Source organism: Hyperoodon ampullatus, assembly GCF_949752795.1.
Source record: "Hyperoodon ampullatus genome assembly, chromosome: 18".
Classification (NCBI taxonomy): Eukaryota; Metazoa; Chordata; class Mammalia; order Artiodactyla; family Ziphiidae; genus Hyperoodon; species Hyperoodon ampullatus.
The window spans coordinates 15257535-15277032 of record NC_136931.1 but is presented as its reverse complement, the minus strand read 5'-3'; the positions used below and the strand labels follow the sequence as shown (position 1 = coordinate 15277032).

Below are 19498 nucleotides of genomic sequence, written 5' to 3'. Positions count from 1 at the left end.
ACAGAATTCTTACTTCCTAGTAAAATGAATCCTCCAGGTATAAAAATATAAAAAATAATAATTCTGAGGGTCATAAGTAAATGACTCATCTTTCTTTTTTATTTTTTAATTATTTATTTATTTTTGGCTGCAGTGGGTATCACAATTTTTATTTTTTATTTTTAAATTTTTTGTATATTTCGTCTTTCATTAACCAATTCTTCCTTGTATGATGTTATAATGAGAAATATTATTTCATTTAAAATATTAGTGGAGAATTTGCTGGCAGTCCAATGATTAGGACTCCATGCTTCCACTGCAGGGGGCACGAGCTCGATCCCTGGTCTTAGAACTAAGATCCTACATGCCTCACAGCGTGGCCAAAAAAATATGTGTACGTATTAGCAAGGGGAAATCCCAACATTTACTGTATGATATCTGATACCTTATTACCTATTAGGGTGTTATTTATAAATATTTTGGCAATTGATGAAACTAGAGTGTTCTTGTCTCTAAGTAACAGGACTAGCTTTCAATCCCTTCAGAGATTTTGATGACAGGAAGTTTGTTGGAAGCATCGGAAGTGTGTTACTAAGCTCTAATCATAAATTGCTCCAAGTCCATGATTTAATGGAAGATATCAGTGTATGACTTGATTATTAGGGAATAAAATAGAAGGACATAGGAATTCCTGGAGAATAGGATGGAAGTCTGCAACAACTTGAAAGAAATCCTTTTAGATTTATGGGCGTGCCATTGTTTTGTTACTCACGTCATTACTTAGGAACTCTACAAAGAGATCTACCTTACCCCTAGAAGAACGTTTTAGGTCTGAAACTATATTCTCTCCCTTAGCGCCTGGCACTGCTAACATTCACAGAGGAAGACCTAGCAAGTTGCATTCCATTATCACTAAAAGGAGACTGAAAGGCATCAATAGATGGACCACCTTAAACTTGAAGATTGACGAATTCTCTCTTATTCTAGATCGTGCTGTGGAGAAACGTGAGCACGGGCACCCATCCCACCAGCCTCAACGTGAGTGCAGACTATTTTACTATCACAGTGAATGTCACTTCCCTGGAGAAATCCCTCATAGTGTGCGTGGAGCCTGAAAGCCCCCTTTCAGTGACGCTGTACCTGGGGTTCCAGCACCAGCCTAACCACACACACTTCCACCTGGACCTCTCCCTGCCAAAGGAGAAGGTGTCACAGAAAGGTAAACACCAACAAGATGTCCTAAACTTACTTTAAAATGCATGCTTTTCTTTTCTTTTTTAACTTTTTATTTTGAGATAATCGTGCTATTGTAAATTCACATGAAATTGTAAAAAGCAAAACACAGAGCTCTCACAAACCTTCCACCAGGTCTCCCCTAATCTTGCATAACTATAGTACAGTGTCACAACCAGGAAGTGAAACTGACACAATGCACTGATCTTACTCGGATTTCACCAATTTTACAAGCTCTCTTGTAATCACTTTTTAAGTGATTCTTCCTGTTTAGCAAAGCTACTGAGACAGCAGCTGTCACTGCTGGGCTGCCAGCTACGAATTCTGTCTGCCTCACCGGCAGGCTCCTTCCTGATTCAGAACATGCACCCTGTCCTACCTACTGATCTTGGCAATAAAGTCATGTCATTTGGAGCTGGAAGGGATCTTAGAGGTCGTTTGGTCCAGATTTTGTGTTTGAGAGATGAGAAAACTACATCGATTGGGTGACTTGCCTCAGCCCTCAGCAGCTACCTGACAGAGCTGGGCCTGAAACCAGGCCTCTGACACGCAGACCAGGTCTCTCTCCCTGGAACCACTCTGTGCCTGCCCCTGCATCACTCTTGGGTTTCTTTTGGTACCTAGGTCTTCTAGCTACTCTGTTTTTTGTTTTTTTTTTTTTTGCGGTACATGGGCCTCTCACTGTTGTGGCCTCTCCCGTAGCAGAGCACGGGCTCCAGACGCGCAGGCTCAGCGGCCATGGCTCACAGGCCCAGCCGCTCCGCAGCATGTGGGATCTTCCCGGACCGGGGCACGAACCCGTGTCCCCTGCATTGGCAGGCGGACTCTCAACCACTGCACCAGGGAAGCCCTAGCTACTCATTTTGATGTGTGATTATTTCGTTTTTCTAAAACTCATAATACATTCTAATTCATTAGCCCTAAGTCTTCATTTATGAAAAGCATATGATTTTTCTTTTTACTGGAACAGGAGTCATCCAAAGCCCCAGACTATATCACCAGTCATTTTCTTTAAAACCATTTGTGATTCTAGGCTTATCATTTCCCCATTTGTAAAATAAAATAATGATAATAATAGACCCTTCTGAAGAAAGGTTCTAATGCTATTTTTACCCCCTTTGAAAGGCAGCTAAGTACTCTTGTTTGTTCTCAAATGAGCAATATACACGGGTGCTGACTCCAGAGAGCCTGCAGTATGGGGTTGGCACCTACTACATAACAGCCCTGTTGAATAGAAGTAAGGAGGGTGCCCAGCAGACGCCCGCCCTCTTCCCGGTGGTCACTGCCATCACCCAGTCTTATTTCTGGGACAGCGGCAACCACGTGGAGGAGCAGCGGATGCCAGGTCAGAAGCTGCCCACTTGTGCCTCTCTCCCACCTCGGCTGGCAGTAAACCCAGTGCTGTGTCATCTCATTTGGGGCGGCCCAGAAAGGAAAAGCATTGGAAGGGAAATAAATCAGCCTGGTTAAAAGGAGGAGGCGTGTGTATGGTGGGCTGAGAGAACGTGTCTCTTTGGAGCAGCCTTCTGCTTTAGATTTGTCATTTTTTCCCCAAACATTAGTCCAGGGTGAATCTGACAATCTACATAAAGTAAGGCAAGTGGCATATGGAAGCTGATCAATTCTACAAGTACTAAATATGCGGAGGGTAAAATGAGGCCGACTTTCTGCTACATAAAAGAGAACTTTTATTGCTTCTCGGCCTTTTGGCTAAGATCAAGTGTAGTATCTATTTATATCAATTTAATATCTGATACATCCTCTATTCAAGGACAATATAGCAACTGGATTTTTGGAGCAGGGAGTTGGAATAGGAGCTTGCTCCATTCACTCCAAAAAAAAAAAGAGAGAGAACGTGTGTACTTAAAAATAAGCTAACAGATTCCTGTACATTCTAAGCCAGGTGGGGACAGACTGTCACTTCTGCAATTACTGCCTTGTTCCAGGTGTCTCACCACTTTAAAAGGGCGCTATACATTTTCACACTAGTGACCCTGTGAGATCCTGTCTGGTTTCATGTGCACAAAGAATGTGCTGTAAGCGTCTGGAAATCCTGAGGCAGCTCTTCCTAAAAGATCTGATAGGGCTTCCCTGGTGGCGCAGTGGTTAAGAATCCGCCTCCCAATGCAGGGGACACGGGTTTGATCCCTGGCGGGGGAAGATCCCACATGCCACGGAGCAGCTAAGCCTGTGCACCACAGCTACTACGCCTGCGCTCTAGAGCCCGCGAGCCACAACTACTGAAGCCTGCATGCCTAGAGCCCGTGCTCCGCAACAAAAGAAGCCACCGCAATGAGAAGCCTGCGCACCACAACAAAGAGTAGCCCCTGCTCGCCGCAACTAGAGAAAGCCTGTGCATAGCAATGAAGACCAAACATAGCCAAAAATAAAAATAAATAAATAAATAAATTTTATTTTTTTAAAAAATGTGAGAGAGTGTTATCCAGATTGAGAACAGAAGGAAAGAGGATTCCCTGGAAGGCTTCTGCACCATTCATGCAACCCCTCAGACTGGGAGCTTGTTAAAATGCAGTCTGTGGCAGTAAGTTGGGGCGGGCCGAAGAGTCTGCCTTCTGACAAGTGTCCAGTGCTGCTCGGCAGGGAAGCCCCACGGAGTAGCGAGGTGGGGGAGATTTTCTTCTCTCCCAGCAGTGGCCACTGACTGCAAAAGGCATCAGGACATTTCCTGCCTCCTTGAAGCCTTTGTTATTTGGACTCCATGAAAGTATCAGAGCTCAGAGTGCACGATGAGAATTCCTCCAACGGCCAAAAGTGGACTGGGCAACCAGAACTTAACCTTGTTCTGTGGAAGGAAGTCAGTTATCCTGACAGCATTTTTGACTTTTCATCTACAAAATCAGGTGTGGAATTGGTACCTTCCATTCATTTGCTTAGTGACATTTTAAAAGATATTTTTTATAAAGGAATGTTACAATATATGAAAAGTTATAGGGAATAATATGGTTAAAAAATTAAAGACACTACTCAGCTTTATCACAAAGTTTGTATTTTGCTGTATTTAGTTCAAGTATTTTAAAATTTAAAAAAACACTGGGATAATGGAAGACCTGGGTCTATCCCTCTCCAACCTCATCTCCTCGCTCTTACCAAAGGGTCACCCCTGTCCGGAATTTGGTATATGTGTTCATTCTTTTTTTTTTTTTTTTAAAGGATCAATCTTTTTTTTTTAATGTATTTATTTGGCTGCATTGGGTCTTCGTTGCTGCACGCGGGCTTTCTCTGGTTGCGGCAAGCGGGGGCTAATCTTCGTTGCGGTGCACAGGCCTCTTGTTGCGGGAGGTTCTCGCTGCATAGCACTGGTTCTAGGCATGCGGGCTTCAGTAGTTGTTGCACGCAGGCTCAGTAGTTGTGGCAAACAGGCTTAGTTGCTCCGCAGCATGTGGGATCTTCCTGGACCAGGGCTCAAACCTATGTCCCCTGCACTGGCAAGCAGATTCTTAACCGCTGCACCACCAGGGAAGTCCTATGTGTTCATTCTTTCAACAGATATTTATTGAGATCTAATACATTCCAGACCCACATATAGGAACTAGTGTTGAACAAGAATGTCCTCATGAGCTTACTTTCCAGTGAGGGAGGCTGACAAACTGGATTCATGAATGGTGGTTTGCACACTTTGGGTCTTTGTGTAAATGGTACAATACTATTCTTTTTTTTCTTTTTAAGTTTATTTATTTATTTTTTGGCTGTGCCTCATGGCATGCAGGATCTTAGTTCCCTGACCAGGGATCGAACGCGTGCCCCCAGCAGTGGAAGCACAGAGTTTTAACCACTGGACCACCAGACAAGTCCCTATTATATCCTTTTTTAACTTGCTTTGTTCGTTCATCATTCATCCAAGTTGATGAATCCAGCTTCAATTCACTCATTTTTAACTGCTGTATAGCAGTCCATCAGTTGTGGGGTTTTTTAATTATTTTATTTATTTTATATTTGGCTGCGTTGGGTCTTCATTGCTGCACGTGGGCTTTCTCTAGTTGCGGCGAGCAGGGGTTACTCTTCGTTGCGGTGCAAGGGCTTCTCATTGCGGTAGCTTCTCTTTTTGCGGAGCATGGGCTCTAGGCACCTGGGCTTCAGTAGTTGTGGCATACGGGTGCAGTAGTTGTGGCTCGCGGGCTCTAAAGCACAGGCTCAGTAGATGTGGTGCACGGGCTTAGTTGCTCCACGGCATGTGGGATCTTCCCTGACCAGGGATCTAACCCGTGTCCCCTGCATTGGCAAGCGGATTCTTAACCACTGTGCCGCCAGGGAAATCCAGCAGTACATTAGTTTGCCTCTGCTTACTTATTTGTTTGTATGTTCTGCTGTTACTGGACACACAGGTTGTTCTGATTTCTCCTAGTTGTAAACAGTGTTGACAGAGACATCCTTTTTCACATTTCCTTGTGCACATGTGCAAAATTCCCCCAGGATATACATTCAGAACTGGAATCACAGGATTCAAGGAGTTTTGCTTCTTCAGTTTTACTAGATGTTGCCGAGCTGCTGTGCCCATCAGTTGTCCCAGTTTACACCAGCAGAGAATAAGCGATCAGACCTTTTTTCCCAAATCTAAATGCCTGTGTTTGTTTTACATGTGTCCCTTCCTTAGCATGCCAGTTAGAATCAATGTCTTGACTGTTGGGCCAGGTTGGGCCACAGAGCCCACTTTTGAGGACACAGTGTCTATGTAACCACCTGACCTACTTTGGCGGCGGTTTCTTCATTGTGCCTCGGACAGTGAATGTGGAAGACAGAGCTGAGCTGTTCCTTCGCGTGACCAGCAACACCGTCGGGGTGTCCCTGCTGGCCAGCCTTATTGGAGTCTATATGCTCATATTTGTGTGGACTTGGAGAAAGGACCAAGCAGATATGCAGAAGGTGATGAGACTTTGATTCCAAAAGCTTTGCCACAATGTCTTAAATATGTGGAACAAGATGAAAAAAGAAACAAAAACTCTTCATCAAAAGAGGCAGGTGGGGGCTTCCCTGGTGGCACAGTGGTTGAGAGTCCGCCTGCCGATGCAGGGGACACAGGTTCGTGCCCCGGTCCAGGAAGATCCCACAAGCCGCGGAAGCGGCTGGGCCCATGAGCCATGGCCGCTGAGCCTGCGCGTCTGGAGCCTGTGCTCCGCAACGGGAGAGGCCACAACAGTGAGAGGCCCGTGTACCGCAAAAAAAAAAAAAAAAAAAAAAGGCAGGTAGAGACTTCCCTGGTGGCGCAGTGGTTAAGAACCCGCCTGCCAATGCAGGGGACACGGGCTCGATCCCTGGTCCGGGAAGATCCCACATACCACAGAGCAACTAAGCCCATGCGCCACAACTACTGAGCCTGCGCTGTAGAGCCCGTGAGCCACAACTACTGCAGCCCGTGTGCCTAGAGCTTGTGCTCTGCAACAAGAGAAGCCACCACAATGAGAAGCCCGCGCACTGCAACGAAGAGTAGCCCCTGCTCACCGCAACTCAAGAGAAGCCCGCCCACGCACAGCAACGAAGACCCAATGCAGCAAAAAATAAATTAATTAAATTAATTAAAAAAAAAAAAGAGGCAGGTAGCATGGTGCTTGGTAGTGTAAGAATTCAAGTGAGGCTTCTCTTAAATTTCTCTTCATATCTTCTGGCTCAAGGCCCAGGGACTTAACTCTTTATCTCCATTATTTTTTCTTTTAGCCAAGGTTGAACCCTCATATGATTCATTTAGGTTGAGAATAAGCCAAAAGAAAACACCCAGAGAACTTAACTATAATCAAATGCAAGTTTATCTCACTTAATACATTGGATATGAAAATTATGTGTAAGTCAAGTTATAATTTAATGTAATGGCAATATATAGGAAGCCTATATATATATTATTTTTTTTTAACTTATTTATTTTTGGCTGCGTTGGGTCCTCGTTGCTGCGCGCAGGCTTCCTCTAGTTGTGGCGAGTGGGGGCTACTCTTCATGGTGGTGTGAGGGCTTCTCATTGTGGTGGCTTCTCTCGTGGCGGAGCACGGGCTCTAGGTGCGCGGGCTCAGTAGTTGTGGCACGCGGGTTTCAGTAGTCGTGGCACGTGGGCTTCAGTAGTCGTGGCACGCGGGCTCAGCTCAGTAGTTGTGGCCCGCGGGCTCTAGAGTGCAGGCTCAGTAGTTGTGGCGAACAGGCTTAGTTGCTCCGCAGCATGTGGGATCTTCCAGAATCATGGCTCGAACCCATGTCCCCTGCATTGGCAGGCAGATTCTTAACCACTGCACCACCAGGGAAGCCCAGAATCTTTATTTTGAAACAAAAAAAATCCATTGATGACAGCTTCTTTCTAATTTCTGTTCTATATCTTTCTTATTCTTATATTTTCCTACATGTGGAAATTCTAGAATACACAAAGTATCCATTTCTTTATGGCTGTTGGTCTAGAATTACCATTTTTAGTAAATAAAAATACAACAGTTAAATTTGAATTTCCAATAAATAGTGAATGCATTTTTAGTATTATAAGTATGACCCCAAATTATTCATCATTTGTCTGAAATTCACAGTTAACTGCGTGTCCTGTATGTTATCTGATAACCCTTTCTGGGTGGGTGGGAGGTGGAGATATTTAGAGCTCCAAGACCCGATCAGTTGATTCCATGAATATTTCATTTTAGAGACATAAACCCTGGACTGTCAGCCCTTATTCCCCTCTTTTGTCACTTAACTTAGGTCTGCTTATCTGTACATCTTCTCCCCACACCTCACCCTCTCTTTCCACAGAGCTGCCAAAGCTGCCGCAGTGCATCCTCCTCTTTCTAACTGGAGGATGCAGGGATCTATACTAAGTGAAGATCTGCTAGTTTTCTTGGTTCTGCTTTTTCCTGCAGGTGAGGGTCACTGTCCTGGCTGATAATGACCCCAGCTCTCAGTTCCACTACCTTATTGAGGTCTCCACGGGCTATCGAAGAAGGGCTGCTACAACAGCTAACGTTAGTGAACTACATGTTCCTCATTTGTTACCTGGTGTCTTCTGCCACGTGAGGTACAGTCTGACTTGGTAATATCCCTGTGTCCAGTTGTCCTTTACAAGGATCCCAGGCAGTGATCTTTCCTGGTTCTAGACTGTACACCTGAAGAGCTCCTTATGCTTGTCTCAGACCCCAAGACTTCGTTTACTTGCAGTGTTCTCTGTCCTCATCCTTCTCCTTAGAGATAAACCAGAAGAATCACGTTATAACGTCCTAAACTGTATCTTCCGTTGTCACGTTTTAGGTGGTTGTCACCCTTTATGGGTCAGAGGAGCAGAGCGAGCCCCACCATCTTTGTGATTCCCGGAAAGCAGTCTCTGAACGAGGGGGACTGGATGGCTTCCTCCTGGGCACTGCGTCTTCTCTGCGGGAATTACACAGCCTGCAGCTCTGGCATGACAGTTCTGCCGTCAGCCCTTCTCGGTAAGTACCCGTATCCGGCTGGCATGTTGCTTCTTCTCTGTGGATCTTTAGCATTCTGGGGAAAGACCTGCATGGCTTTATGATAAATAACTATAATGCTTTGGGCCAAATAGTAACAAATGACTGTTAGATTTTACTTTCAGAGCTGTCTACACAGAAGAAACCCTGGAAGGAAATATGGAAAATTAACGACACGATGTTTTACGGGTGGTAGAATGATAGATTTTTTTTTTCCATTAAATGTTGTCGGGGCTTCCCTGGTGGCGCAGTGGTTGATAGTCCGCCTGCCGATGCAGGGGACACGGGTTTGTGCCCCAGTCTGGGAAGATCCCACATGCCGCGGAGCAGCTGGGCCCGTGAGCCATGGCCGCTGAGCCTGCGCGTCCAGAGCCTGTGCTCCACAACGGGAGAGGCCACAACAGTGAGAGGCCCGCGTACCGCAAAAAAAAAAAAAAAAAAAAAAAATGTTGTCATGATGGTGAACAGCAAATAATAACAATGAAATAGTGCCCGAAAGTACCATAAATTGAAAGTATCTCTAAATATGAAAACTATCTTCAAAGAGTAAATTTAGTAAATGACTATATACTGAGTATACTTTGGGTCAAAATGAAGAGCTTAAGGAGAGGGGAAGGAACGGAATTACAGTGTGAGATGTGCCTAGAGAGCTAGAGAGAGAAGCGGTCAGTGATGGGTGCGTGCACCTGCCCGGTGCTAGATCCAGATGGTTCTGCATCTTCCTTCAGCAGCACTCTAAGAATTAGGAGAGGTGGGTGGAGAAATTATTGAATAGATGATGAAAATTAATTAAGGTTGAGGATTATTGGCTTGTTGGGATTAGGAAAAAAGAAGGGAATGAAGTCAAAGATCTCAGGCGGTATTCAAACAAGTCAGTTGCTGAATATCGGCCACCTGAAAAGAGGGTGCTGCTTGCCTAAAATTGATAGCAAAAGAAGTCCTTCCCTGCTAGGCTAGATACACCAACCACTAGGCCAGGATAACCTGATAATTTGCTTGCTGCTTCCATTCTGTTCAGGTATCTACAAAGCAGTTTGTTGCACTATCACTCCACTTTCATTTATAAAGGTAAGTAATGTATAACAAGCACTTGAAAGATACTCAGCATCATTAGTCATCAGGAAATGCAAATTAAAACCACAGTGATAGCACTAAACACCCACCAGAATGACTGAAATTAAAAAGTCTAACAAAACCAGGATTTGGTGAGGGTGGGGAGCAGTTAGAGCTCTCACACACCGCTGGTGGGATGTAAAATGGTACAGCTGTGGTGGAGGACAGTTTGGCAGCTTCTTGTAAGGTTAAACATACATTGACCATATGACCCAGAAATTCCACTCCTAGTTATTTACCCAAGGTAAATGAAAACATATCTCCATTCTGACACATATGTTTATAGCAGCTTTATGAATAATGGCCCCAAACTGGAAACAACACAAATGTCCATCAGGTGAATGAATAAACAAATGTTAGTATGTTCATTCAATGGAATACTACTCACGACAAAAAAGAGCAATCTGCTGAGACACACAGCAATGTGGATGCATCTCAAAAAACATTATGCTGAGCAAAAGAAGCCAGACACAGAAGGAGACATACTGTACAATTCCACATATATGAAATTCTAAAAAAAGCAAATTATAGAGACAGAAAGCAGATCAGTGGTCACCTGAAGCCAAGGGTGAGCCTGAGGGGGGCTGACTGGAAAAGGCACGAGGGAACTTTTCAGGGTGATGGTGGTGGTGCTTAGTACACAAGTGTATACATTTGTCAAAATGCATAGAATTTTGTACATTTTAAAGGGGTGCCCTTTATCATATGTAAATTATACCACAACAAAGTTGATTTTTTTTTAAAGTATATGTATAGGAAAAAGTCTAGCGCTATATACACTAAATTATTACCAATAGTTATTGCTGGGTAGTAGGATTATGAATTTTTAAGTTTTTCTTCAGGGTACTTTTAGGTATTTCCAAAAGTTTTTAACAATAAATTTGTATTATTTTATAATTATTGGAAGTACATTTTTAAATTTAAGTAGCTATTTCTTGTGTGTGGTGCCATATAATTCTGTCAAGAGAGTTGTAAACAGGTGCCACATGGTTGCTTTGTCGTTCTGAGTCTCTAAGTAACTGCAATGAGCAGAACCACACCATCAAAAACCCCTCCCACCGCCAATTAACCCATGATATGCATGTAACATGAAGATATAAACCTTTGTTTTTTTAAAAAATAAAGCTATTTCTCTTAGAGGAAACACTTAAAGGAATTCACACCTATATAATATTTTCCACTTTTCTTACTCTTATCACTGGTTTATATCAATTCTAATTTTATATGTGGTCTTTAATTATAATATTTTTTTAACTCATAATGACTTTATGCTCCTAGGGATAGAGATGCTGTCTTATTCATATTTGTATTCTCAAAAGCTCATACAGTGCCAAAATTATAGTAGGACTCAATAAATATTTGTTACAATTGATAATTACAGTCAATATTGTAACAATAAATATTTGTTACAATTAAATTATCAGAGTTACCTGTTCACCTCTAGAGCTTCATATCAGCTTTTTATTAAGGCTCTTTTGAAAACTTCCTTTAGTCAACATTTTTCTTTCTGTAATTGCAAAAGTAATAGCTGTTTGAACGCAAAAAACTTGGAAAACACAGAAAAGCAAAAGAACTACCCACCCCCAATAAAAAACAGATGGCCAGCATTTTTTCGTAGGAAATGACAATGCTTTCTATATCTTTCTACTAGTCATACTGAATGCATTAACTAGATTTTTCTAACACACATTAGAGTCTCTGTTTCTCTTCTGTATGAAAGACTAAGAGAGTAAAAGCACAAAAAACCCGTGACTAGTTTCTCACCAATCAGAAAATGAGTATTTTCTCCTTTTTTATACTTTGCTCTTAAATGAAAGCTTTAATAGTAGCTAAATTTATCTTTCTGTGAATGTGGTTTTCCTTCCACAGGCTTCAGGATTGTAGTTCTTCTTGCTTCTGCTGTCTGCCCTCTGGTGGATGAGGCTATCTAGGAGGCTTGTGCAAGTTTCCTGATGGGAGGGACTGGTGGTGGGTAGAGCTGGCTGTTGCTCTGGTGGGCAGAGCTCAGTAAAACTTTATCCACTTGTCTGCTGATGGGTGGGGCTGGGTTCCCTCCCTGTTGGTTGTTTGGCCTGAGGCGACCCAACACTGGACCCTATCTGGGGTCTTTGGTGGGGCTAATGGCGGACTCTGGGAAGGCTCACGCCAAGGAGTACTTCCCAGAACTTCTGCTGCCAGTGTCCTCGTCGTCACGGTGAGACACAGCCACCCTCCGCCTCTGCAGGAGGCCCTCCAACACTAGCAATTAGGTCTGGTTCAGTCTCCTCTGGGGTCACTGCGTCTTCCCCTCGGTCCCTATGCACAGACTACTTTGTGTGTGCCCTCCAAGAGTGGAGTCTCTGTTTCCCCCAGACCTGTCAAAGTCCTGCAATCAAATCCCACTAGGCTTCAAAGTCTGATACTCTAGGAATTCCTCCTCCTGTTTCCAGACCCCCAGGTTGGGAAGCCTGACGTGAGGCTCAGAACCTTCCCTCCAGTGGGTGGACTTCTGTGGTATAAGTGTTCTCCAGTTTGTGAGTCACCCACCCAGCAGTTACGGGTTTTGATTTTATTGTGATTGCGCCCCTCCTACTGTCTCGCTGTGGCTTCTCCTTTGTCTTTGGATGTGGGGTATGTTTTTTGGTGAGTTCCAGGGTCTTCCTGTCGATGACTGTTCAGCAGTTAGTTGTGATTCCTGTGCTCTCGCAAGAGAGAGTGAGCGCACATCCTTCTACTCCGCCATCCAGCAGTAGCTAACTTTATTTTTTTTTTTTTTTTTTTTTGCGTTATGTGGGCCTCTCACTGTTGTGGCCTCTCCCGTTGCGGAGCACAGGCTCCGGACGCACAGGCCCAGCGGCCATGGCTCACGGGCCCAGCCGCTCCGCGGCATGTGGGATCTTCCCAGACCGGGGCACGAACCCGTGTCCCCTGCATCGGCAGGCGGACTCTCAACCACTGCGCCACCAGGGAAGCCCAGTAGCTAACTTTAAATCAAATGCAACTTAGTCACCTGTGATTTTATAAACTGCCTCAGTAAGAGATTCCCAGAAATATTTTAGCTTTAAAGCAATCTGTACTCCTTGCACAGAAAATAATTTCCAACTAAAATTAAGCAAGACTTTTGACCAGAGAGATTTGAATGGTTTCATATAGACTCTTGGGGAAGTAGCATCCTTACAGTAAAAGAGGAGATTAGCTGACTAGGTACAGATGAAGTCAAACAGGCTGAACAACTAGGGGTCCCCGAGGACAAGTTTGTTGATGGTTGAAATTAGGGGAGAAGGTAGACACATGGTAAAACTCTGTGGTTGGAAAGAGGATGCAATTTCAGGGCCTGTGGCTCTGAAGCCAAGACGAAGCCACAGCCCCAAATAGGACAAGTCATTAATGTAAACATTAAAGACCACTCCCCACCTCACCTCCCAAAGACACCCCCTCAGACCCTGGTAATTAAAGATAGAGGCAGATAGGATGCTTACAGAGGTGGCAGGGCACTGTCGTCACATGTGGAACAAGAAAACTTAAGGAATACAAACACACGCTGAACTATTCCTAGGTTATGGAAGTCTGCATTCTGGTGTTTGGTACATGAACTCCCTTAGAGGTTGGGAAGGAAAAAATGGGATCAGCTCTGGTTTCTTTCTTTAGTTCTTGCCCCATGATGAAACAGAATCCATTTACTTGGACACTCACTGTCAGTGAAAAATTACTTCTTTTTTAAATTAATTTTTGTTGCAGTATAATTGACATACAACTTTATATTAGTTTCAGGTCTACAACATAATAATTCGATGTTTGTATATATTGTGAAATGACCACCACCATAAGTCTAGTTAACAACTGTCACCATACATACTTAACAAAATTTTGTTTTTCTTGTGCTGAAAGCTCTTAAGATCTACTCTTGTAGCAACTTTCAAATATGCAACACAATATTATTAACTATAGTCACCATGCTGTACATTACATCCCCATGACTTGATAATTTTATAACTGGAAGTTTGTACCTTTTGACTCCCTTCCCCTGGTTCACCCAGCCCTCCACCCCACCCCCCCACCTCTGGCAACCACTAATCTGTTCTCTATCTATGAGCTCGGTTCTGGTTTTTTTTTTCTTTTTCTTTAAGCCTATTTGATGAACTCTGGTGTTTTGTTTATTTATTTAGTTTTGGCTGCACCGGTTCTTAGTTGCAGTATGCAGACTTCTTAGTTGCGGCACATGGGATCTAGTTCCCCAACCGGGGATTGAACCTGGGCCCCCTGCATCTTACCCACTGGACCACCAGGGATGTCTCTGGTTTGGGTTTTTCGTTTGTGTTTTGCTTTGCTTTTACATTCTACATATAAGATCATACAGTATTTATTTGTCTTTCTCTGACTTATTTCACTTAGCTTAATGCCCTCTATTCACGTTGTCACAAATGGCGAAATGTCATTCTTTTTTATGGCTGAATGATATTCCATTTGTACATATACCACATTTTCTTTATCCATTCAGCCATCAGTGGACATTTAGGTTGTTTCCCTAAGATTACTTCTTATTACAGCAACTGATTCGTGCCCACCTCCCTAACATGATTGTCTTTATTTTACTATAGGTGTGTAAATTGTCACTGACATGGCAGGTAAAAGGAAATGGCATTTCCTGTGCAATTGTTGGCTGGCCATGGACCTTGGAGACTGTGAGCGTGACTGGATCTTCATACCGGTCTCAAAGAAGGAGCTCTTTTCCTTTAGGTACTCTTGAGAAATTATGGTGCGCTACATGTCTCTGAGGCTCTGTTCATTTTCTTCACTCCTTTTTCTTTCTGTTCCTCAGACAAGATAATTTCAATTGATCTATCTTCATGTTTGCTGATTCTTTCTCCTGCCTGCTCACATCTGCTGCTGGGCCTCTAGTGAATTTTTCATTTCACTTATTGTATTTTTCAGCTGCAGTCTTTTTATTTTTCCAGCTGCAGACTTTCTATTTGGTTCTTTTTTTCTTTTTTGTGGTATGCAGGCCTCTCACCGTTGTGGCCTCTCCCATTGCGGAGTGCAGGACGCGCAGGCTCAGCGGCCATGGCTCACAGGCCCAGCCACTCCGCGGCATGTGGGATCCTTCCGGACCGGGGCACGAACCCGCATCCCCTGCATTGGCAGGCAGACTCTCAACCACTGCGCCACCAGGGAAGCCCTCTATTTGGTTCTTTTTTTTTTTTTTTTTTTTTTTTTTTTTTTTTTTTTTTTTTGTGGTATGCGGGCCTCTCACTGTTGTGGCCTCTCCCGTTGCGGAGCACAGGCTCCGGATGCGCAGGCTCAGCAGCCATGGCTCACGGGCCCAGCCGCTCCGCGGCATATGGGATCCTCCCAGACCGGGGCACGAACCCGTATCCCCTGCATCGGCAGGCGGACTCTCAACCACTGCGCCACCAGGGAGGCCCTATTTGGTTCTTTTAAAAAATAATTTCTGTATCTTCATTAATACTCTCTGTTTAGCATTCTCATTTACTTTCCTTTAGTTCCTTGATATGATTTCCTTTATAGTTCTTTGAAGATATTTAAAATAGCTGATTTGAAATCTTTATCTAGTAAACCCAGTGTCTTGGCTTCCTCAGCAGTAATCTGTTGACTTGGGTTGGGGGGGGGTGTGACAGAGAGAGAGATACTTTCTTGTTTCTTTTCATGTCTTGTGATCTTCTGTTGAAAACTGGACATTTTAAATAAGAGAATGTGGCAACTCTGAAGATCAGATTTCCTTCCTCTCCCCCAGTATTTGTTGTTCTTAGTGTTTGTTGTTGTGTAGTGTCTAACTAATTCTGTAACGTCTGTGTTCTTTGTCATGTGTGAAAACTGAAGTTTCTGCTCAGTTAGCTTAGTGGTCAGCTAATAACTAAGACAGAGACTTCTTTAAATGCCTGAACCAGTAAGTCTCCCAGTCTTTGCTGAGGGGTTTTGCATGCATGTTGTGCCGTGCCTTTAGCACTCAGCAAGGCAACTGACAGCTCTGCCTCAGCCTTCACTTCCTGCTTGCTGAGAGCTTCAGGGTCATCCAGGGGTAAAAGCTTAGGGCCTTCTCAGGTATTTCCTGAGCATGCATACAGCCCTGGGCATGCATGTGGCCTTCTAGGTTCCCAGGACTGTGTCAGAGCTTTTCAAAACTCCTGTGGACTTCTCATTTTCCAGCTTTTCCATTTAAGCTTTTTGGTTAGCCTATTGTTTGCCTACCATATCAGGCAGCTGTGACGGTAAACAATCGCCTCTGAATACTTTTGACAGTGCCCTCAGGGAAAAAGCATTTTTCACTGGATGAGCCTCCAGTCACATCAGATAAGGACAGCCTTGCAAGTGGAGTTTTCCAAGGAACTACCAGACAAATCAAATAATGACAGTTCTCTGGGAAAGGAGGCTTTTAAGGAGCTCCAACCCCATTCTCCTCCGTCTAGTGACTGCCAGGCTGATGGATTTCACTGTGATCGAAGGCTGTTGGTTTTCAAGGTTACCATGGAGCTAGAGAAAGGGAGCTGGGAAAATAGGGCAATTTAAAATGCCACAGGGCTTCCCTGGTGGCGCAGTGGTTGAGAGTCCGCCTGCCGATGCAGGAGACATGGGTTCGTGCCCCGGTCCGGGAAGATCCCACATGCCGCGGAGCGGCTGGGCCCATGAGCCATGGCCGCTGAGCCTGCGCTTCCGGAGCCTGTGCTCTGCAACGGGGAGGCCACAACAGTGAGAGGCCCGCGTACCACAAAAAGAAAAAAAAAATGCCACAAAATTCACTGTTCTTACTAATATTCAGCCATTTTTCTTGAGTAAACACTCCCAGGTTAATACAAACCTTTGGTTATTTACCTGAGTTCTGAAAATTTTGATTCTGGCTTTTTAAGAGAAGAAGTTTTATCATTGCTTTTATGGAGGAATTTTCAGAGGTCTTTACTCCACCGTTTCCACTGACCCAAATGGATTTAGACAATTTACTACTTATAGCAGTAGTAGCAACCAGAGCAATATTTTGTGTCAGTTCCCGGATTCGACAGGGTGATGTAATGAGAGCCAGGTGTTAGCTGCACATGCAATGGAGGTGCATCACAAAAGAGGAACCTCAAGATTAGGAGACTCTGATCTGATATACTAGCTGCCAGAAAACCTGCCTATCCTTCCCTGTAGAATGAGACATTTTCTTCATTAGCCTGGAATGTAGGGAAATCTCTCAAGGGGTGAGAAGAGGGCATTTCTATCTTTGTTACCCTAGAATGTCTCTGGGGAGTAGGATGTCTCTATCTTTACAATCTGGAAATGCAAATAAGTTGGCTCCAAAAAGAGTTCCTGACTGTCTGTTTTCAGGGCTGTCTGCTTATACAAAGATACTTGAAAAGATAGTCCAGGACACAGTTTTTATTAATGCCTAAATGGGAAGCATTCATGGAGAATTGCCTTCCAACACTGCCTCTGTTATGTCAGTCTAGCTGTCATTCTTCTAAAGTATGTTGTCTTTTCTCTTTTTAATATTTTCTCTTTATCCTTGATGTTCCAAATTTTACCATAATTCTTTTCAATGTAGATTCACTGTTTATACTATTTAGTACTCAGAATGTACTTAAATTTTTTTTTGTTGTGGTAAAATACACATAACATAAAATGTAGTGTTGATATACAGAATCATGTCTTAAATTCGCAGAAATTCTCAGATGTCACTTCTGAAAATATTGCTCCTCTGACATTGCTTTACTCTATGCTGGAGCCTCTCAAACTATCCTCCATGTTTTTAAGCCGCTCTTGCGTGCATATCTTTTTTGTCTCTCTGTGATGTGTTCTGGGTGAATTCTTTCATACTACATTTCAGTTCACTAATTTTCTCTTTATCCAGGTCCCTTTCTCCTAATTTTTTTTGTTTTGAGGACCATATTTTTCAGTTTCAAGAGTTCTAATTTATTTCTGTTTTTCATAATTTTTTATTATTTTAAAGTGAACATTATTCCTTTACTTGTATCTTTGAGCAACCTGAAATACTTAAAGTCTTTGTCAGACTGTCCCATGAAATTAATTTCTTCTGGACTGAATTACTGATTGTGTTGGCTGCCTTTCTTAGCATTAGATTTCTTCATGTGTTTAGGAATTTGGGGTTGTAGGTTGGTTTCATTTTTAAATCTCAACCTCTCTCTTTTTCTCCACACATCCCTGACTAGTACTTTTTTGATGTTTTCATCCAACCCTTCACATCACTAATCTAGAGCTAGGTCTTATTATATTATACCATTTTGGAGCTCCTATTCCTCCGTGAAATTAATGAAACCAGATCTGTTGCACGTCTTGTCATGAGCCAGTGGATCTGTTGGCTCAATTCCTGGTCCTGGGGCTGTCCACTCTCACCCACCTCCCTACTTATAAATGTGTAGCCCTGTGGCAGTTTTTTGTTCTGCAGAATTCTTCCATGAGCTCCAGCCTCAACCCTGGCTTCAGGCAGTGAAGTTGGCTTTACTCTCCCTTTCCCCACTCCATGAATCACTTTCAGTTCCAGTTACTCTATGGAAATCAAACTTTGACCTGTGTATGCCTTCTTCCAGACCTGGAGCACAGAATCCTGTGGCTTCTTCCCCACCTACCATCTTGTTTCTCATTCCAGTCCTCTTTCTCAGAGACTTTTATTTTGTTTTTAAGCCCAGCCAATGTTTTGGGTTCTTTCTTTTTATATCATATTTATAGTTCCTTTTGGAGTAGAGAAGGTGCTCCAAGTATGAATTTACCCGACTATCTTGAGTGGACGCTTAATGCAAACTTTCTAAGAGTAAAAGATTCATCGAAACTCTGATAAAGCTAAAACGAGTTTTGGTTTTAAAATCTCATGCAATAAAATTACCCTTATCTTCAAAAACCTTTTACCCCAAAATAACAAAAAAATCGTATCATCAGGTCATCTGAAAGCTTCTTCACGGAGGTGTTGAACAGTGGCCGAGTTGTTGCTGTGCAGCTTGCTGCCAGGCAAACCGCATTCTAGACTAGGGCACTTTCAGAATGAAATCTCATGCCTTATCCGGTTCTAATTTATCTTGTTAAACACCTGTTCTCCTCCATGATTGTAGAAGATTTCACCCAGGATTGTCTGTGGCTCTCAGTCACAACTTGACATCCCTGGACCCAGTTTACGAGAGTCCAGCGGCTCACCTGCTGTATGACCCTCCTTCTCTGCAACATGGTCACCTATGTCATGTTCTAGAAGATGAACGGCACCACCACCAAGAGACATGAGCAAGCTGTGGGTGAGCCCTGATGTGTGCTGTTTGTGGCACGTAGTCCTTTGACGACTCCACTCTCCTTCCTTCCAAAGTTAGAAACAGAATCAGTATGTGCCTTCATTTTTCCTCTGCTGCCCTCACATTAGAATACTCATTTAATTCTACTCTTAAAGGAGAATAATCATTTATTCTAACATTAGAGTACACAGATCTCATTTATTAACAAATGATCAGGATCTTTACTGCCATGATAACTTTCTATCCTTAGATAATCATAGTTAAATTGCTAATTAAATACTTAAACCTGGGAGAGGAATGCCTTGGAGATGATTTTAATTGTTGAGGATGAGGGTTGTATGTCATGGTTTGCTTTCATGGGCCCATTTGCTGTGACCTGGTCAGAACTGCTCGTCAGCAGCCAAACTGCTGTCATCCTTTTCCCCGTCAGTCTTGGGATTGGGCGGCTTTTCCCGTTGATTCAACCACAGGAACCTCTACCTCTCTTTCCTCCCATCCAGGCCTCCTGCCTCTCAGATGCTTCTTTTGAGCCTCTCTCTCTCTCAC

General features: G+C 43.4%; 1 protein-coding gene across 1 annotated transcript in view; it reads left to right on the top strand.

The window, feature by feature from the left end:
• PKD1L3 (polycystin 1 like 3, transient receptor potential channel interacting) overlaps nucleotides 1-19498 on the top strand; it is a gene marked incomplete at its 5' end in the record, with an annotated part of 66342 nt that overhangs the window by 21182 nt on the left and 25662 nt on the right. The window contains 13 exon segments of the mRNA XM_079724031.1: nucleotides 497-624; nucleotides 967-1198; nucleotides 2342-2531; nucleotides 2533-2557; nucleotides 5863-6093; nucleotides 8052-8153; nucleotides 8437-8615; nucleotides 14324-14332; nucleotides 14334-14462; nucleotides 18756-18822; nucleotides 18826-18912; nucleotides 18916-18954; nucleotides 19312-19497. Coding sequence (XP_079580157.1) covers nucleotides 497-624; nucleotides 967-1198; nucleotides 2342-2531; nucleotides 2533-2557; nucleotides 5863-6093; nucleotides 8052-8153; nucleotides 8437-8615; nucleotides 14324-14332; nucleotides 14334-14462; nucleotides 18756-18822; nucleotides 18826-18912; nucleotides 18916-18954; nucleotides 19312-19497 — 1604 coding nt within the window.